The sequence below is a fragment of the Furipterus horrens genome, unplaced genomic scaffold (assembly GCF_987537825.1).
Source record: "Furipterus horrens unplaced genomic scaffold, mFurHor1.1.pri manual_scaffold_19, whole genome shotgun sequence".
NCBI classification, from domain to species: domain Eukaryota; kingdom Metazoa; phylum Chordata; class Mammalia; order Chiroptera; family Furipteridae; genus Furipterus; species Furipterus horrens.
In genome coordinates, this window is record NW_028327189.1 from 1,235,003 (window position 1) to 1,261,651 (window position 26,649).

The window sequence follows — 26,649 nt, forward strand, 5'->3', positions numbered from 1 at the left end:
TTATTCTGGAAGCCAGATCTACTAGAACTGCCAGCAGCATCTGACTGGGAGCTGTACCCAGACAGGAGAAGCTTCATGGTCAACACCCAATGATAAGCCGGGACGTGGTCATCACCATAGTTGCTTTAATACTAGATGTCTCCATACTAAACCCCCAGCAAATGGCCACTTTTGAGGCAGTCCCCAACCTTAGCTCCTTCCTTGATACCTCGTTGTTGTCCCACCCCCGACACAAATAAGACCAGCAGTGGTCTGACTTTGGCATACATGCGTACAGCAACCCTATCTTTGAACAACCGGGAATAGGGCACTCCATATATAGAGGTTTCTTCTGGTTCATAGGAATACCCCAATTAGATAAATCAGTCCTAAATCTCCCTCTATCCCTTCAAGAAACTTGGAATGTCACCCTCTAAACCCTAGAAAGATAGCAAGAATCCCTAAACAGCCTAGCAGATGTAGTTCTCCAAAACAGGAGGCCCCTAGATATCTGCACAGCTGAAGCAGGGGGAACCTGTGCCATGCTGAACGAAACCTGCTGTTTTTATATTAACAATACAGGTATAACAGAAGAAAATTTACAGGTACTTAAACAATACATTGACATTATTGCCCAGACCAGGGAACAAGCATATGGAGAATCCTGGTTCAGAACCTTCCTCTCATACGTCTCTTCTCCCTTCAAAGCAATACTAGTGCCTCTGCTTCTCCTCCTATTATTCCTGACCCTTGGTCCTTGCTTCCTCAAACTACTAATAAACTTTATTCAAAAAATGGTCCATCTATGGTTCCCTATCTTTGGACACGAAAGAATTGGAGGCAAAGAAATGTGGACTTGGAGAAGTCTGGGGCCAGCTTGCTCCCTGCAGGCTCAAGATCAACCATCCCACACAGAGAAAAAAAAAAAAGGTCCAATCCATGACAGCCTCTACCGTCCATAATGGACTCTTATTAAGATCTTTCAGATACCAACCCATCGCAAAAGATGACGCCGAGCTAGCAGTAAGCCCCTCCCATCGCCCTAACTCAGAAGGAAGTTGTTATAGAAGAGAGATTCGATGACTCCTCTCCCATCTAGTCTCTGCCACAAAAAAGCACTCTGCCACCCTAAAAAACACCCCACCCCCACCTCCTTTTATTAAAACAAAAAGGCTAGAATGACATCCCCAGTTCACATGTGCCACCCCGACTCCCACCTGCAGCTGCCTGGTAGATAACAGGGTGCTTCAGCCTGAAAATAAACTAAACCGTGTTCTGCTCTGATCAGCCTGTCGCACTCACAGCTGCCAGATAGCCAAATGGCCTACAAAGCTCAAAAACCTCTTTTTCTCACCCCCATACAGCAACCCCTCTCCCCCCATGGAGTTCAGCGTTCTGACCACCCATGGCAGGGCTCCCTTCCCACTTGCTGATTCTCCCAATTGTAAGAATGGAGTCTCTCAGAGAACCATTAAAATGCAGCGGGCTGAAATAAAAGAAGTTTTTTTGAGGGAATTAGTAAGCAGGGAGGAGGCCTTGCCACGAATGGCCCAACTCTGGGCTCCTAGGGAAGGAGGGGGCCGTTTTATAGGAGGAAGGAAAAAGGCATTATTGAATTTAGTCGTTTATCTTGCAGCTGTGAGTCTGAGAGCTGATCAAGGCCAAACGGAGCTCAGGTTGACACACCGCACTATCAGGTGAAATTCACAGGCAGCTGCAAGCAGGTGAAGTAGAGGGTACAGCGTGGGAACCGAAGCTGTCACCAATAAATTTCTATTCTCCTACTTGCTGCGTTTCTATGGTCTTCTGTGCGATTCCGTTCTTATACTAGTCCCTCTTGAAAGTTTTCTTAACTTCCTTATCACATTTTCCCAGGTTATAAATATTATACCATTTACACTCTGAGTTACTCTGTTTCTTAGGTGATAAATATTCCTTAACTCTGACTATCTCTGTCTCTAGCCCTTCTTTAAAGTTTTCTTAACCTGTTTATCACATTTCTTTTTCTGCTAATCATTTCTTACTGGTTTGAGTGTCATTTTTATTTGTCCCTTACACTTTGACCCGCTAATTCCACCCAGCCACGAAAAGTTCTCAGTCACTTGGGTTCTAAGAGGGTCTTTTAAACGACTCAGTGACCCATTGTTGTTCGTACAGTACTAGCGGCCACAGTATCTAGACTGCTGGAGGAATTTAAAACTCATGTAGCCCGAGAGCCTGCGGAGTAGGGTAGGGAGCAGGGGTGAGGAGGTGGGGGGTTATACTGGGCAGTAGGTACTAAGAAAGTGCACCATTAACCTTAGCATTGTTTCATTGTTGCGTCACTACGTGACGCGGAGGCCCAGAGAGCATTAAATGCGCAATCCCTGCTAGCATACGGGAGAGGCCTGAGGGTCCTGGCCAAGCCCAGGCAGCTTAAACCCTTCAGGCCGGGCAGCTCGGGCCCGCCCGTGCTGCGGATTCCACCTCGGCTTTGAGGCCAGCCTCCGCAGAGTAACCGTGTCCAGCTCCTTTGTTTCGCCTCCTCAGCTGATACTATAGAAGTTGTTGATCACTCTGCAAAATGGTAAACGCGGCTGACATCTGGGGTCCTGTAACTGTCAGTTTACTCGGTTTCAGGTTTTTTTCCGACTAGTTAGACCAATACGCTACTGTGCGGCTCGGTTCCCCTGTTTAGGAACCGAGCGGCACAGCAGGAGGGGAGCCAGAGAGGCTTCACTGGAATTACTGCCTGAGCTCCATCCCCATTTGTGGAAAAAAACTGTCTTCCACGAAACCGATCCCTAGTGCTAAAAAAATTGGAGACGAGTGAGTTAGGATACAGGTGTTTTACAAAAGTTCCGAGTCCCGGAAGTGAAAGGGAAAATAAAGGGAAAGCAGTAAAAGGAAAGAAAGTGGGAGGGCTGAGAGGAGAGTGGGAGAGATAATGGTAATCTGGCCGCGTGTTTTAAGATTTTCTCAATTGATAGATTGTGGAAGTGAGTTTTCCCCGATTTTCAAGAATTCCCAGATCTTCCGGCGGGCCGGAGAGGGGGACAAGGGCGGAGAACTGTCGCGAATTTTGAGGCCGTTTGTTAACGAGATTGAGTAGAAAATCCCGTAGCTATCACTCGAGGTTATGAACGCGAAATAGCCAGTCAAAAGTGACGGTAAAAATCGGGTTGGTGGTGTGCTACGCGGAAGAGGAAGGCTTACGTCTTACGTAGTACGTAAAGCCATCGAAATGGGTGTATTTCGGCTTGTGTACCTCGAAGTGTCGTACACATCCTTAAACAGGATCACGAGTTGGGTACTCAAAGTCCTCGCTTGACTTCAGGCATGAGGCATGTGGACGTGGAAAGTGCCCTTGAGTTGGACCAGCAGGTGAGGTGCCTATTTAAGTCTATCCGTGTGGTGGCGTAGTGGTAAACTATCGGCCTTTATCCAGGTTTGTAGTGCGTTTTTGTGGGTGTGAAGGTAGTCGGATGGGGAAAAAACTGGATTAATTAAACTTTGTGGAGTATGTGTGGATGGAAGGCGAAATGGTAGTGGTAATGTTGATTTCAAGTATTACTAAGTTCGGGTTGTCCCTGAACCTGAATTATTGTACCGACCGGCGCAAAATGGCGGCTTTTATGTGCTTGCGTCATCTCGTATAGACTCGCTTGATCGAGCGCGGCGTCAGTGATGGGTTGGAGGAATGGAAAGCGGGCCATTTTCTGTATTGAGGTAATTACCTCCCATTGTACAGGCCTCGTAAAGGCTCTGACGCGTCGTTGTGGGAAGTAGATTGCGACCACGGAATATAGGCTAGGAGCAATTGGGCCTTTATTGGAATGATGGCGGCAGTCTCCTTTGTTCGAACTGCGTGGCTGTACTCCGCTGCGCTCTGCTTACGAAAAGTCCGCGCCGGTGGGACCAGGCACGGAACTGAGTGTTAAAAAATCACCAAATTGGGCTTGTGCTTCCCTACATACCTCTTGGCACCTGCCTAATTGCCACCTGTGCTGCGTTTGTTGAGGCTGTTTATAGCGTGTCAACTTTTCTTACGCTTAAGATCCGGAAAGAGATGGTGAAGAAGAGAAAGAAGGCCGCCGTCCTTATTTTCATCAGCGTGTGCTAATGAAAGTTAGAACTTGGCTGGGAGCCATTACGGAGATTATAATTATAGATTTACACTTTTATTTATTTATTCTTAGTTACTGAACGGCCGTTTAGTTGGGCGTACTCCAGTTTTTTGGTGGGGGTAATACAGTAAGGGGTATGTATATTTATTTACATTAGGCATAACACGAGTCAAATCAGGAAAAGATTCAAGAAGATTATTGGGGCAGGCAGAGTTTTTGTTACTGACTTGTCGTGTCTCAGAGGATAAAAAAAAAGTGTAAAGTGAAAACGACGGCTTTCCCTCTTGTAAGATGTGGGAACTATGAATAGGAGTTACAGGCCCATTTTCCGAGGCAGTATATCTTTTCCCAGTGCTCTTGCCTCCAGACAACCTTTCTAGCGAGTCGTTGAAACACAGTAAGTAAACAATACCTTGTTTGGCTTTTATTTTCAACATTTAATAGAATGGATTTAGACCAGTGGTTTTCAATCTCATTCATCTCATGGCATACGAAGAGGAACAACTAAATTCTGTAACACACCAAAAATAATTTTAGCCGATCTGAAAAAAGTAGTTATGCAGTAATTTTTGTTCATTCATACTTGACCGCTATTTTTGTGTTGGCTATTTTTCTATTTGACCGTAAAACAGAAACTGCATCAGGAATCTTGACTAGTCACTCATTGCCTGTTTTAAAAATTATCAGGGTACCCCACTGGAAAACCATTGATTTAGTACATCAGTCTTTTACAAAATAGGGTTGACAAACTCCTGGATTCTCCTGAAACAAAGATTAATGACACAAATTGATGTAGTATTTTAGTATTGAGACTTGATATATTAGAAGGTATAGGAGTTGAAAATCATATTAAGATTACAAACAAGTGATTTATAACATTTTCTGTGTAGCTGGAATCCATTTAAGTTTTGATAAATTGTGCTATTTGAGTCATTTGAATTTAGTAATAAATTTGATCTGGAAGAGCTTGATAATTTAAAGTATAATATTGGTAGTGCAGGTAAATTTGATGTTTTGGACTTTTTAATCTTTTTAATCTAGTGTTTATAAACATCATGTACCAAATTTGCATTCCAGACTGTCAACCTTGCTTTTTGCTTTGGTCTTTTATGCTTTTTAAAAATTTATTGTAGGATATATAACTTAATATACTGCTTGTAGGTGGTTCTTCATTATTTATTGCACAATGCAATAAAGCAAAATAAACTTTTTCCTACAGTATTGAAATCTATGAGTGTAAAGGGGCAGGTAGGAATAAAAATTACAGACCTCTTGAAAATTTTTAGTGTTAGTTGTGCCACTTTGTAGCTTTGTGTGACCATTGATTTTCCTGTGCTTGTCTTATAAGTATTGCTTTCACCATGTGGCAAGCATTAAGTGGTGGACTGCTAAGTTAAATAACACAGTACTGTAACTACATTACGGGTAGTGGTGGTGTCACTGCTTATGAATTAATCCAAATTAAAAAGTCATACAATTTTTAGTGGTAAAGAAACTTCATAATCTTCAAATTCACCTAACATTTTTCAGGTAGACCTTTTAGAATTAAAATAATATCAACTAGAAAACTCCAGTGGCTGTGAGAAGTTGATGATAATCATCTAGTTTGGTGATTGGAGAATTTTTGCTGTGAAAAAATGTTACAGTAAAACTTGATTTGGATGAATGTATTTGAACCATCTGTACTGGTGTGCTGCTGGCATCTGGGTCCTGCCTTTTTGCATTTGTCTTACAGTGTAGACTTTTTTAAAGCAGTCTTAAAACCAGAAAGACAGACAGGGCAGCTAGCTAGTAAATAGTACTCGGGTAGGACTGATGTGTTTTGTAAGGCTATCTGTGCTTGACTTTCCTCCTCTTAGTATATAAAGTATGTCAGTATGTGAGCTGTTAATATCTCTCTCCTCCTAGTTTGCTGGTCTAGACCTGAACTCTTCTGATAATCAAAGTAAAGGGGGAAGTACAGCAAGCAGTAAGTAAAAGTTTTTTTGTCTAAAATCTTTATTAGAGCTTAATGTTAATATCTTATTGTGCTTTATAATTTTAAACTTAAATTTTTCCTATTTTCACATGTTTTTGAAGTATTTTGGTATATCTGGTTAATAAAAGACACTGGTTCTTTTTGAGTTAGTCACTTTTATAAGTTACTCACTTATAAAAAGTGAAGGTAGTACTACTCATTTTTAGAAAACTGTACAATATAAATTGTGGCTAAGCGTGAAATATAGGAGGATATATCCATTTTTCTTGGCGTTGTATATTCAACCTAATAAAGAGAACCTACATTTATGTATTATAGCTATTGCTACCATTTCCCATGAAGAACTGGAGACTTAATCATATAACTAGGCTATACTGATTCTTGGGTCATAGTTAGAATTAAAATGTCAGCAATATTAAATTGTTTGGAAATGAAGATCTTTTGAAAAGAGTCTGGGTGTGGTTTCATTAGTATGTTTAGTTATTTTTGAGACTTATTAGAGTTACTGTTAGGATAGGGAGGATGGTTGGTGGTATATTATTTGGCAGCAGATCTCAGCTTGGATCCACTCTGAAAAGCCTCCTTAAACTTGATTAATTCATATTGCATCTCATTTGCCATTATATGAATATGATAAGAATATAATTATATTAACAGTTTGGGATTCCTAACTCAATCCAAAAGTTAGAGATTTAGTTTAAAAAATTGGTTTTCAGGTGACTTTCTTCTACTTTGTAGGTTAAATTCTTTTGTTTCTCACTCATAGACTAGATTGTTGGCTTAAATACGGAAACTCCAGTTATTATGTATTTTTATTGTATGGTCATCTTACTAGAGTAGAACAAATAGCATCTTTTGGGGTAATTGAAGTTAATTAGTTGATTCAATAGGCTGTTTTGTTGTAGTAATGGTTATATTTATTAAATGCTGTAATTTGTGTAACTGTTTACTGAAATAGGGCCTTTTAAAAATATTTGTTAAATAACCAGTAATAGCTACAGAAATGTACTTGTTCTGAGGATTTCTTAAAATCCATGTTGCCAAACTTACTTCTCTCCCTATTCTTTTGCATGGGGGAGGGAGGTTAGGGCAAAAATTTTGCTTATTAAGCATAACCAGTTTTTGGATATTGTCCTCCTATTGCAAAATATTTTTAAGAACAATGTTAAAATTGTTTTCTGTCTTGGAGACTATTATATGCTTTTAATTTTACATTTTATCTTTAGAGGGGCGCTATATACCTCCTCACTTAAGGAACAGAGAAGCGTCAAAAGGTATGTGCTTATGGCAGCTTCGAGGTAATTTTCATTAGTGTATACACAATTTTTCTCTTGTGGTTTGCTATGTTTTCAAGAACTAGTATTTCCAACTTCGAACAGTTAATCTAATACTACATAATGAATTGTTCTTTTTTTTTTTTTTTTTACCTATTTTGAGCTGAAAGTTTTAATAGTATAATTTTACTACTTTGAGCTTTATCTATTTGTAAATACTGATATGATTTCACTTTGAAAGGGATGTGTTTGTATGTGTACCCATTATGTAAAATGAATGGCAGTGAACTACTTTTCTGCTGTCTTGAAATGCTGTCAAAGTGAAAGTGGGGTTATTGCAGAATAGTTAGTTCATAATTGCAAGATTATATCTTTGGACAACTTCCATAGGTTGGAGGGATTGTCTATTGTTAACTTTTTGCTTTAAGTTTATATATAGGGTTGGTCTGAAATGTTATTAAAATATGCATAAGTTTTTAGTGTTAAGTTTTTAATGCAGAGTGATTGTTTATTAGGGTCATATTGTAAGAATGACAATTTATTGATGTATATTCATCAAGATATGAAGCTCAAATTTTCAAGAAGAGAAAGGAAAGCCAACAGGAGTCATTGGCAGTGGGGAGTAGTATTGGAAAGGGGTAAAAATAAAATGTAGGTTGTATTTGGGTATTATGCTTCCATATGTAGGGTGTAGTTTACAGCAGTAAACATTTAACAGATTTTTGTGTCTACAAGGTGATCATTTAGCTGATGATAGGATTTTTTTCCCTAAAGTAACTTAAGTTTTTTCTTTATCATGAATATATCTCCAAATGTATCTGGCTGGAATTGCATCCAGGATAGGTGTTTCAGAGGAACTGGCAGTATCTTAGGAAGTTAAGAAATGAAAGAGAACTTAAAAATCAAACGCTTTTTTTTCCAGCTAGTATGTTGGTCAATTGGAACTATAAAGCAGAGGGAAAGTAACCTCATTAATTTGTAAATTTCAAAATAAAATGTCTGAATGTAATACAGACATTTAATTGTTGAGTAAGTAGATCTGTCTGTAGATGTTGGACACCTAGGATTTGAAAAACAGTATACGTGATTATAAAGTAGTGTAATGATTCTTCATACTTTTATTTTGGCTGTTAGTACTGAAGCAGAGAGACATTCATGACAATGGATTGAGAAATCTTTGTTTTTAAGTACTGTGGGTTTTTTTAATGATTTAAGAAGGGGGTTGTGAATTTTCAAAATTCTGTAGGAAGATCTGTTTACTGTAAATGTTTCACTGTTCTATGCCTAAAGCTGATGTCATTTTTTTTATAATTCAGTTTTTGAATACAGGTACTTTTCTATATGGATACTATAGAGGACACCCTTCCCTTAAGTCTGCTAAAGCAAACTGGACAGCATTTAAACTCTTTTTTCACTTTTTCCACTAATTATTTTTTTAGATGTTAGACTAAGCCAGATTGTTTCTTATGTACTGAAGATACTCAGTTGGTATGTTATATTTACATTGCTTTTGATAGGTTACTGCCACTTTGCCTTCTTCAAGTTCTTTCATTGAATGAGGCCCTGTTATTCACCACACTGCTTACTACATACATTTCATATGAGTAGTTTGAGCATAATTTAATACCTGTAATTGGAGCTCCATTCTTGATGAATCTTGAAATTCACTGTCCTAATAACATTGGCAATCATTTTGTAGTAGTGGGAATTCTGAAATGTGTATTGTGTATGCTGTATAGTACATATTTTAAGTCAGTTTTTGTATTCAGGGTTTGTGAGTTTATATTTAGGGATGGGACGAAATAAAAATGTAACTTACAGACTGCTCTCCTTGCTACCTTTAACCTTCAAAGTTTGGAGGATTTCTCTGAAAACAGTCATAGTTTTTTGGGTTCTGGTGGCTTTTTTTCTTTTTTTTAGCAGCAGTCATAGTTTTAAAGAAGTCTTAGATACTATGTTTTGTTGCATTGTATACTTGAAACCTGTATGTTTTTGTGAACCAATGTCATGTAGTAAAGGTTTTTTTAAAAAGTCTTTCCATAGTCTTGTTTAAATTAATCTCATTGTGGTAGGCTCCTGTTTCATTGTTTTTGTTAATATCTTAGGGGTGGTATTCATTCAGAACATAGACCTTACCTTGATAAAAATAATCCCATGACACTTGGTGTCTTCCCCTCCCAAAGATAAGATATGGAAGACTGTGAAGAACCTCTTACTTGAAAAGACGGGAATCTTCCTAAAAGTATTGTCAATTTCCAGTATTTTCTTTTTCTTTTTTTTTTTCCTGAGGATCCAATGATAAAGAGAGTTCAGGGTGGAGTTGTAGTAAAGATAAAGATGCATATAGCAGTTTTGGGTCTCGAGATTCAAGAGGAAAGTCCAGTTACTACAGTGATCGTGGAAGCGGATCAAGGGGAAGGTAAGTTCTCGGTTTTCAAGTGTGTATACAAGTAGCAGTTTAGGAAACAACTCTAGTTTGATATGTTTTCATTCTTTGTACACTTTTCTTGATCTTTAATCATGAATTTTTTTACCCCCTTAACCGACCATCTTTCTATTAATTCGTGTTTTTAAAAGTGTTCAGCAGATTTTTTTATTTCTGTAAAACAGAAGTTATATACAAGACTTATTTGACATGATGGGTCTGTTATTTTTATGTGATTTTATGGCTTCTCTGGCAGTTAAAACATTTTTTATGACTGTATGAGTGTGGTAAATGGATCTAGTTTTCACAAATAAAACTAAAAATCTTAAGTCCTTTCAGTATCCAGAAGTATAATTGACATCGATGTTACTTCTCTTTTTTTATTAAACACATTGAAATTATTATAAAATGAAGATATAAAGTATGTACTATTTATAAGTATTACAAAACTTAGTATATGAGACCTGTGTAAGCTGAATAATTTTGTACAACACTAAAGGATGCTGTTTCAAAATAAAAAAAACCTAAATATGGAAATTATATATAATCACTGGTTAACTAGAGGGCTGTATTTCATAAATGAGATAGCCAAATTGAATTGTTGACATCTTTGAAAGGTACTTGGTAACTGAATTCAATTAATATACAAGTAAATGTTTAGAAAGACAGTAATATGATATTGGCTAAATGACATACTCTGATCAGTTGCTTGTGCTATTCAGGTTTGATGATCGTGGACGGAGTGACTCTGATGGTGTTGGCAGTCGTGACAGGACTGGTTTTGGAAAATTTGATCGCAGTGGATACAGTCGATGGTGTGACAGATCAGATGAAGACGATTGGTCAAAACCACTTCCACCAAGTGAACGCTTGGAGCAGTAAGTTTTTAAATGAATGTTGATTATTAATGAAACTTATTATTATAACGTAATAATCATTTGATTTTAGGGAACTGTTTTCTGGAGGAAACACTGGGATTAACTTTGAGAAGTATGATGATATTCCAGTAGAAGCAACTGGCAGTAACTGTCCTCCACATATCGAGAGTGTAAGTTGAGCTTGTTTTTCTTTTTTGTTTACAGTTCTTTAAAGTACTACCAAACACTATTGAATTATGAAAAGGGAGAAACTGAGATTAATGTCACCATTATGAGTAATCCTTGAAGAACAGAAAAATTGCCAATCATAATAAGTACCCAAAACTATGGTATACTGGACTTAGGAGTTCATTTTAAAAAAACATGGTATTTTGCCTAAAATCAAAGCAACTGTAAACTCAGATCATATTCAGACACTTAGTTAGTTGCTTTTGTACTCCTCTTACTAAAAAATTTGTGGCAGATAAGGCATTTCTAGTTGTATTATGTCTGATAGAGCTGGTTAAATTTCTTTGACAGTTCAGCGATGTTGAGATGGGCGAGATTATCATGGGGAACATTGAGCTTACTCGTTACACTCGTCCTACTCCAGTGCAAAAATATGCAATTCCTATTATAAAAGAAAAGAGAGATTTAATGGCTTGTGCCCAAACAGGTAAGCTCATTTGATGAACAGTAAAAGTTAATCTTAACTGGGGTTAACTCTAAAAATAATTTATTCTATTTGGAGGTCTGAGTCCTGTATTTAACATTATTTTGAGTTAGGTAAAGGTTAAGTGAAGATGTCTCTTTTTGTCTTAAGTCTTTGTTTCCTTTGAATAAAACTAGTGATTTTATACAAGTGACTTGGGAAAGTTTATACCACATTCTCACCCTGATATTATTGTAATAGGAGGTTGTGAATACAATGGAGGGCAAGTTAAGCAATATAATTGGAGTAGAAAATAAAATCAGTGAAGATCCTGTGATCTATAAAAATGTGGGTAAGGAAAAGGTTCCTTCCACTTTCTTTTGATATTTTGAAAATGGGGGAATAGGAGTGGCTACAGTAGATTAATCTGTAACTTGAATCATTTATCACAGTTAATATTACTTTCTTCTTTAAAAAATAGAATATTTCTTATATCTAACTAATGTCTTGGGCCAAAATGTTAAAAAGAATGTTTGTTGAAAGAACTATACCCATAGCTTATATTCTCAAAAGGAAAACAAGACTGAGTTGCAAAGCCCTTCACAATTAGACTTTTCAGGAAGTTTGCTGATGTCTGTATTATGTTCCAAGGGTATGTGGTAACACAGAAGATATTGAAGTGGAAGCCAGTTTATAGGCAAAGTGCTTGGGTTTTTGGTACAAATTAAATGTGAAGGAATGAACATTACATTGTTTAAATGGATCAGACAAGTAATTTGGCATTGTTGTTTAGCTGTGTAAAAATACTACCCCCAAAATTTATGCATTAAAGTAAAATTATTTTATACCAAAGGAATATTTGGAACACTATATTAATATTCTAAATTTAGAAGCCAGTTATTTTTTTAACAGGGTCTGGAAAAACTGCAGCATTTCTTTTGCCCATCTTGAGTCAGATTTATACAGATGGTCCAGGCGAGACTTTGAAGGCTATGAAGGTAAAATAAAGATTTTTGAATAAAGTAAGAACTTTTCTTAGAAAAAGTTTTGCAAATACCTGTTGGCACCCTTGTCCCTAAACTATAACAAATATACTTTATTTACATTTCTGTACCTTTAAAAAAAATTATTGATTTGAGAAACATGGATTTGTTGTTCCACTTATTCATTGTTGATTGATTCTGGTGTGTGCCCTGACCAGTGATAGAACACACAACTTCGATGTATCCAGAAGACACTCTTATCCAATTGAGCTACCTAACCAGAGCTGTATAGTTTCTTTTCAATCTATTTCTCCAATGAACATTTGTTAAATTAAAAAGGGAGGTTATTTTTTCCTTTGTTAGGGCTTTGAAAAATAATAAAAGTCTTATGTCTTTGAATCTAATTATAAATTGTACTTATTCTTTTAGGAAACTGGAAGGTATGGACGCCGTAAACAATATCCAATCTCCTTGGTGTTAGCCCCAACAAGAGAATTGGCTTTACAAATCTATGAGGAAGCCAGAAAAGTAAATATGCATTTTACTTACTATTGGCACTTTTATTAATTCTGATGTTCTTATGACCACCTAATTCTTTGCTTATAGTTTTCATACCGGTCTAGAGTTCGTCCTTGTGTGGTTTATGGTGGTGCTGATATTGGTCAGCAAATTCGAGACTTAGAACGTGGATGTCACTTGTTAGTAGCCACTCCAGGACGTCTAGTGGATATGATGGAACGAGGAAAGATTGGATTAGACTTCTGCAAGTATGTTAATTTTAATGTATGGGGTATAATTTTTAAATAATATTGGCAGTCATTTTCTAGCATTTACTAGGATAAATTTTAAGATGAAAAAGTAATTTTAATTTAACTTTCTACGTATTTTTTTGAAAATTAAAATTAACTTTGTGCAGTGACTGGTGTGGCTCAGTGGGTTGAGCGCAGGACTGTGAACCAAAAAGTCACCGGTTTGATTCCCCATCAGGGCACTTGCCTGGGTTGCAGGCCAGGTTCCTGGTTGGGGGCGTGAGAAGCAAGATGGCTGAGCGATATTTCTCTCCCTCTTTCCCTTCTCTAAAAATAAATAAAAAAATAGAATAACTCTAAAATTAACTTTTTTTAATTTTAATATTTTTGTTTTGCTTTTTTTAGATTTAATTGTAGATAGATTTGTATTTATTGCCATTTTATTCATGTTTTTTATTATTTAAAGAAGATGCTTTTAACATTTATGTAAAAATGCTGGTTTGGTGGTGATGACAACAGCTTTTTGTTGTCTAGAAAGCTCCTTATATATCCTTTGATGCTAAGTGATTCACCTTCAGTGGATAGAGTAGTCTTGGTTGAAGGTCCTTGCTTTTTATCACTTTGAGTATTCCTGCCAGTCACTTTGGCCTGCAGAGTTGCCTTTGAGAAATCAGCTGACTTTCTTATGGGAACTCCTTTGTAGGTAACTCTCTCCTTTTCTTTTGCTACTTTTAAGATTCTCTCTCGGTCTTTAATCCTTTGAGTGCCATTTGTAATTTGAAATTTGGATCAGCATGAGAAACAGTTATATCAATATATAACCCAAGGTACAAAAAAGAACAAAACATAAAATACAAATTATTCCATTGTTATTTACATTTATAGCCATTGAAAAAAAAGTCGCTGGGAGTGACGTTTGCACTCAAAGGGTTAACTATTTTGTTGTGAGCTTCTTTGGGGACTCTGCACTTCTTAAAGTTGTATGTCTCTCTCCTTCATCGGGTTAGGGAGGTGTGTTTTTTTTTCCTTTGTCTTCTCATTTTTGTCAGTCTCTCTTTGTTTCTATTTTAGATCTGCTACGTCTCCTGGGGTTGGTATATAGTGATGTCCTGTTGGGTCCGGGGCACAGCTTCCCCATTCACTCTAGCTGGGTGCTGCAGGTATACCCTCTGTGGGCTGTATACACTTTGCTTTTGTAGTTGTCTTGATAGCTATTGGCATATCGGCAGGAGGCACTTACTCCTAGGTCAAACTGCAATGTTGACCTCTGATCGCCATGGAGAATGAGCTGTGGTACCTGCTGAGCCCTCTCCTTGAATATGTTGCTTATGGAAGTGGTTGGGTAGTGGTTCTTCCACATGTTCTGACTCTGGGACCTCCTGGGAGGTGTTGGCCAGTGCCTGTGTCCTGCTTGGGACACATGGCAGGAGCTACAAAGCTTACTGCTTGCTATTTGTGCTGGGCTTGGAGGTGCCCAGGGGAGGCCAAGCTATGAACTGCTGTTGCCAGGCCTGAGGCCACTTAGCATGTTGAGACGAGATGCTGTTTGTTACTGCGGTTTGTTACCTTTGGAAAGATCTTAGGAAAGTCTCAAGCATGAGTCAAGTCAGGGTATTTGTATGGAAAAGCCACTGGAAACCGCTTGGGTTGCCCTGTTGTGGGGCGCAGTGGGGTCCTGGGCAGTCACCAGGGAGGTATGAACAGAGTGTCTCAGGTGGATGGATTCTCAGGAGGGCTCACCAAAGGAACAATGTCCTCCACCAGCTCTTTTCTCTGGGAGAAAGCTGCGCTCTACCCTTCCTTCTGCCAGTGACCCAGTCTCTCACCCTGATACCTGGCAGTTCACTTCCTCCCTGTATGTTTAGGGTGCCTTTCAAGCTACTGCCTCATTGCTAGAGCTCAGAGCAGTTGATTTCATATAAATCTCTGTGCAGGCCCTTTTTGAGGAACTGTGTAACTGAAGCAGTTTCTGTCTTCCATGGCCTCCCTGCTGGCTTTTACAGCCAGTAATTATGGAGACTTATACTCCTGCACAGGAACCCTGGGCTGGGTGTCCTGGTGGGGGGCTGGCACCCCTTGCTCTTCAGGGTGGACTGCTGTAGTCAAAGTGTCCCTCCCAATTTTAACATCTATATGTGGGTGTGAGATCTGTGTCTTTGCTCTTCCTACCAACAGACTCTTGAAGTAGCTTCTTGAACTCCCTTGTAGTAGGACTCCCCTTCAGCCAGATTTCAGGCAGTTGTGAATGATGGTGGTTCTGTAGTTTAGTTATGATTTTGATATGTTTGTGGGATTATCTACCCACCATCTAAACCAGTAGTCTGTATTTTTTTCACTGAAATTACAAAGTCTGTAGTTGATTGGAAAAATATAGCTAATTGGATTATGTGATCTATGTTTTAGATGTGCTGAAATCTTAGACTGATACCTTAGAATGACGGTTAACCTAACTATAGTGACAACTATACTTAGTGTTCAGTTTTTCATTAAATTCTAAACTGTGTCTTTTGTAACAGATACTTAGTGTTGGATGAAGCTGATAGGATGCTAGATATGGGATTTGAACCTCAGATACGTCGTATAGTTGAACAAGATACTATGCCATCTAAAGGTATTCGTCACACCATGATGTTTAGTGCTACTTTTCCTAAGGAAATACAGGTATTGTTTAATACAATTCTTCTGAGAACATTTTTGTTTACATGTAATATATTGTTTTCAGATAATTTTAAAAATTAAAGTAGATAATAACTTAAGGTTTCTCCTCTTTCAGATGCTTGCTCGTGATTTCTTGGATGAATACATCTTTCTGGCTGTAGGCAGAGTTGGCTCTACCTCTGAGAACATCACACAAAAAGTAGTTTGGGTAGAAGAGCCAGACAAACGGTCATTTCTGCTTGATCTGTTAAATGCAGCAGGTAAAGTGATAAATAATAGTCACATATAAGGAAAATGCTTTCGGATGGCTTTAGCACCTACGTGTTTTCCAACTTTTTAAGCCTTAAAGCATTTTTTAATTAACTGCAATGTGCATGCTAACTTAAGATCAAAGAGAGCTAAGCCAGTTAATACTTAGATGTAACCAATGGTTGATGCTAAGTTTCTGTTAATAAACAAAATCTTTATTTATAATTTTTCAGGGAGAGATTCACTGACTTTAGTGTTTGTGGAAACCAAAAAGGGTGCTGATTCTCTGGAGGATTTTTTATATCATGAAGGATACGCTTGTACTAGTATTCATGGAGACCGATCACAAAGAGATAGAGAAGAAGCACTTCACCAGTTTCGCTCTGGAAGAAGCCCAATTCTAGTGGCTACAGCTGTGAGTTTACTTTTTATTTTTGAGTTACGTGTGTTTGAATATTGCCTTTTTTACTAACAAAAATTATTTTTCAGGTGGCAGCAAGAGGACTAGACATTTCAAATGTGAAACATGTTATTAATTTTGATTTGCCAAGTGATATTGAAGAATATGTACACCGGATTGGCCGTACAGGACGTGTAGGAAACCTTGGTAAAGTGTTTATTTATTTGACAGTTTTACATAGAACGTTAAATACTGAAACCCTCATTTTCAAAGGGAAAGGTGACATCAGATGTTAGGCACTAAACACTTTTGGTCAGTTTCTAAGTTGGTTATATTTCAAATTATAGTGTCAAGTTTTTGTGTTTTATTAAGCGTTCTACATATTAAAGTAAGAATACAGGGCTACCTGATGCAAATATAGACTTTTTTTTTTAACTCTTACAGGTCTTGCCACCTCATTCCTTAACGAAAGAAATCTAAATATTACAAAGGATTTATTGGATCTTCTCATTGAAGCTAAACAAGAAGTGCCATCTTGGTTAGAAAATATGGCTTATGAACATCAATATAAGGGTAGCAGTCGTGGACGTTCTAAGAGGTACAGATTGATTTGAGCATTCATTCTTCCTACTCTTTGCTTTCGATAGGAAGTTACATTCATGTTAACTAAAATACTGCTGCTAGTCACATGCTTAGGGCAAGGGATATTATTAGAAAGGGTGACATGGACTGTGTCAGCTCTTAACTGCTAAGGCCTTTGGAAACCTCAGAAGTATTGTCAACAGTGGAAAATGATTTGAAAAATCAGAAATTAGAGTTTGAGGGTTTATGTCGGTTGTCATTTTGAGTTTCATATTCACAAGTCATCATATAATGTTTCTCTTTATAATAGATTCAGTGGAGGATTTGGTGCCAGAGACTATCGACAATGTAGTGGTTCCAGCAGTTCTAGCTTTAATAGTGGCCGTGGAAGCAGCAGCCGTAGTGGTGGAGGTGGTCACAGTAGCAGCAGAGGATTTGGTGGAGGTAATATTAATTCTTCTTCTTTTATAACTTTGGAAAGAGGCTTTTTTCTCTTACTGTTTCTCAGTGAATAATTTATTGAAGAAATTTATTTTCAAATAACACGGAATTTAATATTGTGGGGTGTTTTTTATGTTTGTGTATTTGTTTTTACTTATTTCAAAGTACAGTGGCTAACCTAATGTCTCTGTAAACATTTATTGATAGGTGGCTATGGAGGCTTCTACAATAGTGACGGATATGGAGGAAATTATAACTCCCAAGGGGTTGATTGGTGGGGCAATTGAGCCAGCTCTGCAGCAACATCACCCTTTCAAATGAGCTAATATGAAACCACATGTAACTTAGCCAGACTATATTGTGAAGCTTTAAGAACATGCAGTACATTACTAGCTGTGATTCTCCTGAAAATTCATGGAAGCTCAAAGTCACATGAAGAAAGGAACAATAACATCTCCATTCAGAAGTTGGTTCAAAGACTTAATTACTGTAGTTTGGATTAACTCCCCTTCTGCTTATTTTCCATCCCCAGCTGCATTTATAATTTTGTGACAGAATCATTTGTTAATGTACTGTAACTTTAACTGTAGACAACTTATTTTGATGTCCTCTTGGCTCAGTATACTCAGGATATCAATTGTTTTCACAAAATAAATTACTGAACTTGGGCTAAAATTAAACCTTGGCACACAGGTGTGGTAACAGGAGTCCTAAATTTATTTTATTATAAGATTCTTAAAAATGTAAGCAATAACCTCTGGTAGTACTTTTTGATACTTAAAGACTGGGGAGAAGAACATCTTAAACAATTAGTTTCTAATGTGGCAAAGTATACTATGTTAAAGTTCTTAATTGCTCACTCTATCCTGGATAAGCACTTAGAACCTTGTAGTATATAAAGATATTCCAGTCATGATAAGATGGCATGTATGAATACATCTATGCGTTTTTCAAAGCATTCTTCGAAGTTAATGCAAGTGAATTCAATAATTTCTCTTTTAATGCCTACATTATTAATTGTAAGCTAGGCAAAAGTGTGGGCATACTATTACAGGGAAAGTTTTAAGTGTTTAATTTTTTAAATGTTCGACGGGGGTATTCTCTATTAGGTTATTTTAATGCCTGCCATAAATAAAATTGAAATGGTAGAATGGTCGACCATGGCAGTGACTTGTCCTCTTTATGGGCCTGGTTGGAATTTGGTCTGCACTGTATGCTAGTGTTGTATTTTGGTCAAGAGGATATGAGCAGGGAGAACTATGCAGCAGGTTTGACTTAATACAGAAATTCACATTACTCTCTTTAAGCTGTTGAATGTTAAAATGGCTTACACTTGTGGACTTTGTAAATCAGAATAACAACAAGTTGAATCCTTGAGATCACAGATGTCGGAAATATGTAATAACTGCACAGGCGTTTATTCTGTGTAGTACAGTTTTAGCCTTATTTTAGTTTCATAGGTTTTCATTCTATTTATGTCTCTTTTATGTTAAATTTGGCCAAAGATGATTGTCCACCACTAAAAATGCCTCTGCCACATGGAACACTATGCTTATGTGGCTAGAAATTAGTGATCCTTAAAACTAATTGTTATAGTGGCTTAAGAAAGCAGAAGTTTCTTAAAAGTGCAATAGATTTTCAAGTGTATTGTGCCTTGTTCTAAAACTGTTAGTAGGTCCACTAGACAGTATTGAGGTCAGTTGTTTTTATGGTGCTGTTTCAATTAGCGTAGGTATAGAGTCTTGGACACCTTGCCCATAACTTTTTACAAAGTACTTATTTTATTGCACATTTAGAGAATTTATATACGTACATACACACATGCACATGTTTTGTGTGTGTATCCTTAAACTTCCAATCTTATTTTATCTCTTGGATAATGTTGAATGCAGTTTAACAACTAGATTATACAATTTTGTTTGGGACCATCAAATGATAGTTGTGAAGAAACTTTGCACATGACAGATTTTAGATACTTTTACTGCTAGTTTGTGTAATATTTATTGAACATTTTGACAAATATTTATTTTTGTAAGCCTAAAAGCAATTCTTTAAAAGTTTAAAGAAACTTCACCAAAAGACAGTAGAAAAACACTGGCACTTAAATATCACCGTATATGAAATAATATATTTCGAGATAGTGTGAAACTTTTAATGTTGAGTCCTTTTAAACTTGAGTCAAATTAAGCAGACCTTGCATTGGCAATATATCTAGCTATAACTTTCTGGCAGAATTTAAGACAAAATTAGCAGCTAAAAATTAAATTTGCCAAGGTTTTGATAGCTTTGTCTTAAAATATTAATGATACACTTTGAAACACTTATTGGAAGTGTCCACATTCTCAAAGGTTTTGAGTTTTATTTGGTTTCCTTTTCACTGACTGGTTTATTTGTGATTCTTAAGCATATCGTTATCTTTGTGTATTGCCATATCTGTGACTTATATTCATTTTTATCAACTAGTAAATAAGGATTGGTTTAAACTTTCTGCGTGTAGTCATTGAACCTCAACATACCATAGGTTGGTTTAGTAGTGGCTTATTTTAGTTTAGATGCTAGCTAGCACTGCATGTGCTCTGGTTATTTTGATTTTATTAAAGTAAAAAGTTGAACACAATCTTTTTCTTGCTGTTAGCTGTGATTTAAGAAAGGTAGAAATGTAATTAAGTGGTAAATCTGCATAATTGGAAATTCTTGGTTATTCTTGGACATTTCTTGATTATCCATTAAGGCTGTTTTTGAAATACCTCTTCTTCATGAAGCAGTAAGTACTCCTGGGCTTTTAGGTGGTATAGGGATGGAATATTTGAAGCAGGGTTTTTATTTTATAAATCATAGAAATCAAAAAGACCTTTGTATAATATGTATGGCCTTAATCTATATAACGATCCAGAATTAGTTAGAACAGGACAGTGATAGCAAATCTGGATAGGTTCCCAGTCTCCAACTTTGATTTCATTTGTTGGCCTATATATTATTACACTCATATAGGAAACCACTATGAATTAGCAGGTATTATATAAGAGTTAAACCAGGTTAAACACTAATATTATTTTTTTTTTAAATTTTAAGGGAGTTAACCTCAGTTTTTGTGTCTCCTTGCAACTAACCTGTCATTATAAAGGGTAATAATATTTTATATTCTTGTATAGTTCCTTTCACTCATTGTTAACCTCTGAGATCATATGTTGTCTATAGTTACTAGTTTTATTCTGATGGCTTTGTATAATTATGTACTGAATCTCTGGGTTGATTTAGCATGGTATTTATAGCCAAGGAATAGGGTAGGGGGTGATGTCAGTGCATGGAAAATTACTGTGAGGACAGAAACTTGGGGTAAGGATAGGAGAATTCTAACTAGCTTAACAAGACTCTTGGTGATGGTAGACCAGGTTAATAGACAACACATGGCGTAGGTTTGGGGAATATAGGCTAGTGAATGAAGAACCTCACTAATTGAGACTGATCAGATATTGACCATGGGAATCCAGCTAAGCTAATTTAGGGTTATTGGTGAAATTGGGCAATGCAGACACAAACACTGTTCTCCATTTTGTGATTTAGCCCTAGGATTTGCCATGATTTTTTATTTCTCAAGACATTGAAATTTTTGAGAAAATGATTTTTACTAACAAGGAGTTAGGCTATTTAAAATCAAGACTTCCTCCAATAGTTGAAATGTGATTGCTGTGTGACTATTTGTATCCATAACTGAAATTTTTAAGAATGATATTCAGGCCGTGGCTGGGTGGCTCAGTTGATTGAAGTGCCATCCTGCGCACCAAAAGGTTGTGGCTTTAATGCCACAGGGTGTATATAGGAGGGTCAATGTTTCTCATTATCAGTTGTTTTTCTCTCCGTTTATCTCTAAAATTAATAAATATCAGGTGAGGGCTTGAAAGAGAATTACACTAATGATTTCTAAGTTGTAAAGATGAGAAAAAAGTATATAGTTCCACTATAAATTAAATTTTCAGACATTTATTCTGGTGCACATTTGCAGAAAATTTTTCAGCGATATTTTAAGCTTAAAATTTAAATATGTAGAAATTAGAGACCTGAAAAATTAAGTCACATAATAATCTTTCACAGTATTCTGTTTCAAATTTTAAAAATCTTGTTTAAAAATGTGCTTCAATACTCCATTTTAATTTAAACTAGAAAATTCTATTTTTTTGTAATTGTATTTTATTGATTATGCTAGTTATCCCATTTTTTCACCTTTGCCCCCCTTTTCCCAGGACCCCCCACTCCCTCAGGCAATCCCCACACCATTGTTCATGTCCATGGGTCATGTGTGTAAGTTCTGTGGCTTCTCCATTTCCTACGCTGTACTTCACATCCCCATGGCTATTCTGTAACTACCTGTTTCTACTTCTTAATCCCCTCAACTCTTCACACATTCCTCCACACCCCCTCCCATTTGACAACCATTATAATGCTCTTCGTATTTGTGATACTGTCTCTGTTGTTTGCTTAGTTTTTTAAATTTGAGTGTTGATAGATACGTAGTTATTGACATTTTATTGTTCATAGGTTTGATCTTCTTAAATAAGTCCCTTTAATATTTCATGTAATAATGGCTTGGTGCTGATGAGCTCCTTTAGCTTTACTTTGTCTGGGAAGCATTTCATCTGCTCTTCCATTCTAAATGATAGCTTTGCTGGGTAGCTTAGCTTGGCTGTAGGTCCTTGTTTTTCATCACATTGAATACTGCTTGCCAGTCCCTTCTTGCCTGAAGAATGTCTTTTGAGAAATCAGCTGATAGTCTTATAGGCATCCCTTTGTAGATAACTCTTCTTTTCTCTTGCTGCTTTTAAGATTCTCTCTTTATCTTTAGCCTTTGGCATTTTAATTATGTGTCTTCATGTGGTCCTCTTTGGGTCAGACTTCTTTGGGACTCTGTGCTTCCTGGACTCGTATATCTTATTTCCTTTCCCAAATTAGGGAAGTTTTCTTTAATTTTTTCAAGTCAGTTTTCAATTTCTTGTTTTCCTTATTTTCTTCTGGCATCCCTATGATTCAGATGTTGGTGGTATATTTAAAGTCATTCCAGAGGTTCCTAAGCCTCTCCTTGTATTTTTTGCATTCTTATTTTTTTCTTTCTCTTCTGGTTAAATGTTTATTTCTTCCTTATGTTGATTTGTTTCCCTTCTAATTGCGTTTGGTTCCCTGTATATATTGCTTTATTTCACTAGGTGTAACCTTCATTTCTTAATTTTTTTGCTGTACTCGACTTTTTTGAGCATCTTTATCACCAGTGTATTGAACTCTGCATCTTACAGGTTGACTATGTTTCATTGCATTCTTTCCATGTTATTTCATTTGGACCATATTTCTTTGCCACTTCAGTTTGGCAGCCTCCTTGTGTTTGTTTCTTTGTGTTAGCTGGACTGCTTTTACTCCCTGTCTTAGTAGTGTAGTGTGGGTTATGTACAAACGCACCTGTAAACTGTATGGGGTATAGCCTTAGTCACCAGGGCTGGGCAACTCACTTGACATCTTTGTGGCTCTGTTTGTGGTGGGGGGTCAGAAGGGACAGTGCCGCTGCCTGGCTTCTAGAGATATGCCTGTTACTCGCCCTGTTTCCATTCACTCCACCCCTTTCCTATATGCAATTGGTGCCCTTCCAGTTGCTGCCCTGGTGTTTGTGTATGTTCAAAGACCATGTGGGTCCTTTAAGGCAAAAATCTGGCAGTTTCTTCTGCTGTCCCAATGCACACTGGTTTTTATAGCCAAAGGCAATAAGTATTTTTGTTCCCATTGCTAGAACCCTGGGCTCTGTGGTCTGGCCTAGGGGTGGATAAATGTGGCCTTTTTATATCCTTGGTCGTTGGACTCCATAGAGCTCAGATTATCTGACGGTTCTGATTGTTACTTGTGTAGGAACGGAGTCGCTCAGAAAGCCATCAAAACGCAGCGAGCAGAAAAATAATTATTGACGGAATTAGGCAGGGAGGGAGCCGTGCCGCGAGTGGCTGCAACTCCAGACTCCTACAGAATGAGGGGGTTGTTTTATAGGGGGAAGGAAAAAGGAACTTATTTAGTCGCTACCTGCTTATCTCACAGCTGCAAGCATGATGGGCGGTCAAGGCCAAATGCGGTTTGATGCACCCTGTTATCACGGGAAACTCCCAGGCAGCTGCAGGTGGGCAGGGGGAGTGGAGAACACAGGGGAACTGAGGCTGTCATTCTAGCCTTTTTGTTCTAATAAAAGGAGGCGAGGGGTCAGGTGTGTATTTGGAGTTGGCAGAGACCCGTTGGGAGAGGGGTCTTTGAATCTTCTATAATGACTTCCTGCTGAGTTGGAGCGATGGGAGGGGGTTGACTGCTGGCCCGGGGTTGTCTCTTGCCATGGGTAAACATCTGAAAGATCTTTAATAAGTATATTATGGATGGTAGAGGCTGTTGCAGATTGAACCATTTTTTGAAGAGTTAACTAGTAGTTTGAGGAAGCAAGGGTCAAAGGCGAGAAATAATAGAAGCAATGGGGTAATAAGGGACACTAGGACTGCTTTGAAGGGAAAGGAGAAGTATGAGAGGAAGGTTCAGAACCAGGATTTTCTGTATGCCCGTTTTATAGCTTGGGGGACAATGTGTTTTTTTCAGTATTTGTAAAAACTTTTTTAAATAGAAACATTAACTTTATTATAATGGTTATTAAAGAGAATTACCTTATTTCTTTAATATGCATTCTTTTTTTTAATGTATTCAGTATATTGTTACAATAGTTCCAATTTTCTCCCCTTTACTCCCCTCCACCCAGCATCTCCCTCCCCCAGCAATCGCCCCCCAAGTCCATAAGCATGGTTCGTACATACAAGCTTTCCCGCTTCACCCTTTCTTTTCTTTTTCTTTTTTTTAAATGTTTTTTATTGATTATATTGTTACAACAGTTCCAATTTTCTCCCCCTTGCTCCCCTCCACCCAGCACACCCCTCCCCCAGCAATCCCCCCCCAAGTCCATACCCCTGGTTTGTAAAAATTAACTATCCCTCACCTCTCAAATATTAGGACCCTTTGTAATCTTGTAAAGGACAATGGGCGAAGGTCTCAAGCTCCTCTAGCTGCTTCAAGCTGGACATGGTCGTTGTCCTACCTACCCTTGGGTCCAGAAAACCCTAATAAGAGTGGGGGTGTGGAGGGGAGGGTGGCCTTCCCACATGGGGAAGGATCATGCAGACTCCAGGTCAGTTGGCTGTCTCCGGTCAATGGCGTGCTTCGTTTAACAGGCTGGTGTCCTTGTTGTGTTCTGGGGGCAACAGATTTGGCGAAAAGGGTTAAAAGACATCATTCAATCCATAACTACTAGATGACAAAAGGCAGGGATTAATTTTTCAATGTTCCATATTAGGGGAAAAAAAAAAGGGCTTCTTTGTAAGAAGGTATGCTAGGCACATCTCACCTGTCCAAAACCCTTTTGCCCATTATACTTAGTTTGGGCTGAGGGAAATAGTTTAGGTTTTCCCCCTCTCAGACCTCTGGGCCTTTTCTGTCCAAGCCATTAGGATAGAAAAGAGAAACCCGTTTTAAAGTGAAGCCCACAGACCACCCCATTCTTCCCCAACCCAGCCATTTAGTTCAGCCAAACCATTGAGTCTCAGGAGGCAGCGCTGCAGAGAGGATTAAGTGAGGCTTATGCGTACAGACACTCACTCAGGTAATGCGATCATAGGCTTATGTCCTTTGAAAACAGAAAACACGTGTTAATTTATGTAACATAACCCACAAACAAGTCTCTACATCTGTAAGACTGTCTTATTGGGAAGACATCCGGTTGCAAGGCCCTTAAAATTCTATTTGCCTGCAACTTGAATATCTTTGATGATATCACAGATATGGTTTAATTTTCAAGTGAAACCATATTTTAAATGAGAAGAAACTTTTAAGACGGTTAGTTGCCCTATTTAATACTCTACTACTGATCATTGTGATTTTCCTTGAATAATAATCTTTCTCCCTAATGTTACCCTCCTTGTCTTTAAAGGGACTACATTAAGTCCATTTTTAATTTATCCTGTTCGTTTGCATAAACATAACAAGAGCAGCAAATGATCACTTATGATCTTTAGTTCTGCTTTGCTGGACCTTACCCAAGGAATATTTGGGGTGACCCTCAGTCTGTTCTTCAGGGCACAGAAGCTGAGCCACATATCTGGCATTCATCCTTGCCTGTATACACCTGTCCTTTCCAAGTCTTTCTGGTTTTTCATTGTGCCTTAAGGTCCCTTCTAGCCATCTTTCAGGAAAACCACCTTCGTTCCTTCCCTGGAAAGATTGCTGTGGACCGCACAACCAACCATGGTACCAGGCCTTTTATCTCACGGGCTTTTATTACCTTTGAAAGTCATTCCCAGTTTCTCAGGGCTTTTTGGTAACAATCTGAGCCCAAGTATGTTTCCTTTAGGCTTGACATTCCTGTCAAAGACTTGGTCAAAAAAAAGAAAAAAAAAGGAAACTCTATTAACAACTGGTCTTATTAGTTCTATGCAAAGAATCTTATGTCATTACTTGTTTAGAATGCCAAACTCTGGAGGGGTCAAATAGGGAGAAAAATATACAACGTGAAGGAAAATCTTTGTCCTAATATTCACTGAACTGGCATTTCCATTCTTCATATTTTCATTTTTCCCCCACTAAAAAATTTTTTTTGTTTTTCCATTACAGTTGTCTCACTTTTTTACCCCTCTTTCTTCCCTGCACCCAGTCGCTCCCTTCCCCCACATTTAGTCTCCACTCAGTTGCCCATGTCTGTGGGTCATTCATATATTTATTTTTTTTTTACTTGACCCTTCCCCTTCTTACACCCTTCTCTTTCTTCCCTCTGCCCCCCTTGTTACTGTTAGTCTACTTCTTGTTTACATACCTCTGGTTCAATTTTGCTCATTTGTTTGTGTTGTTCATTAGTTTCCTGTAATAGGTGACAGCATGAGGTATTTTTCTTTTGTTGCGTGGCTTATTTCACTAAGCATAATTTTCTCTAGTTCCATCCATGTTGTTGCAAATGGTAGAAGTTCCTTCTTTCTTTCTGCTACATAGAATTCCATTGTGTAAATGTACCACAGTTTTTTGATCCACTCATCTACAGATGGGCATTTAGGTTGTTTCCAGCACTTGGCTATTGTACATAGTGCTGCTATGAACATTGGAGTGCATAGGTTCTTTTGAATTGGTGTTTCAGGATTTTTCGGATATAATCCTAGCAATGGAATTGCTGGTTCAAAAGGCAGTTCCATTTTTAGTTTTTTGAGGAAATTCCAAAATGTTTTCCAAAGTGGCTGCACCAGTCTGCATTCCCACCAGCAATGCACCAGGG

The 26,649-nt window shown here is 37.7% G+C and overlaps 1 protein-coding gene and 1 non-coding gene across 2 annotated transcripts; both read left to right on the top strand.

Annotated features, from left to right (window-relative positions):
• Window positions 1-763: 763 nt before the first annotated feature.
• Window positions 764-894, top strand: LOC149990270 (small nucleolar RNA SNORA38). The gene has a single exon (XR_016508876.1). It is a non-coding gene; the product is annotated as a small nucleolar RNA SNORA38 (small nucleolar RNA).
• A 2,268-nt stretch (window positions 895-3,162) lies between these two features.
• On the top strand, window positions 3,163-18,488 carry LOC149990271 (ATP-dependent RNA helicase DDX3Y). The gene is made up of 17 exons (XM_090265478.1): window positions 3,163-3,342; window positions 5,994-6,054; window positions 7,290-7,337; window positions 9,627-9,756; window positions 10,485-10,640; window positions 10,711-10,810; window positions 11,160-11,295; window positions 12,184-12,269; window positions 12,684-12,782; window positions 12,861-13,021; window positions 15,520-15,664; window positions 15,777-15,921; window positions 16,144-16,325; window positions 16,400-16,517; window positions 16,755-16,908; window positions 17,203-17,336; window positions 17,541-18,488. Exons 1-17 carry the CDS (start codon window positions 3,298-3,300, stop codon window positions 17,618-17,620), a joined length of 1,980 nt encoding a protein of 659 aa, XP_090121604.1. The 5' UTR covers window positions 3,163-3,297; the 3' UTR covers window positions 17,621-18,488.
• Window positions 18,489-26,649: the final 8,161 nt, after the last annotated feature.

What these genes read in the sequence shown, in the direction of transcription:
- LOC149990271 (XM_090265478.1), top strand. Translation starts at nt 3,298, where the DNA reads ATGAGGCATGTGGACGTGGAAAGTGCCCTTGAGTTGGACCAGCAG. An exon ending in AGGGGGAAGTACAGCAAGCA is followed by an intron (nt 6,055 to 7,289) that starts GTAAGTAAAAGT and finishes TTTTATCTTTAG; the next exon opens with AGGGGCGCTATATACCTCCT. An exon ending in AATGGCTTGTGCCCAAACAG is followed by an intron (nt 11,296 to 12,183) that starts GTAAGCTCATTT and finishes TTTTTTTAACAG; the next exon opens with GGTCTGGAAAAACTGCAGCA.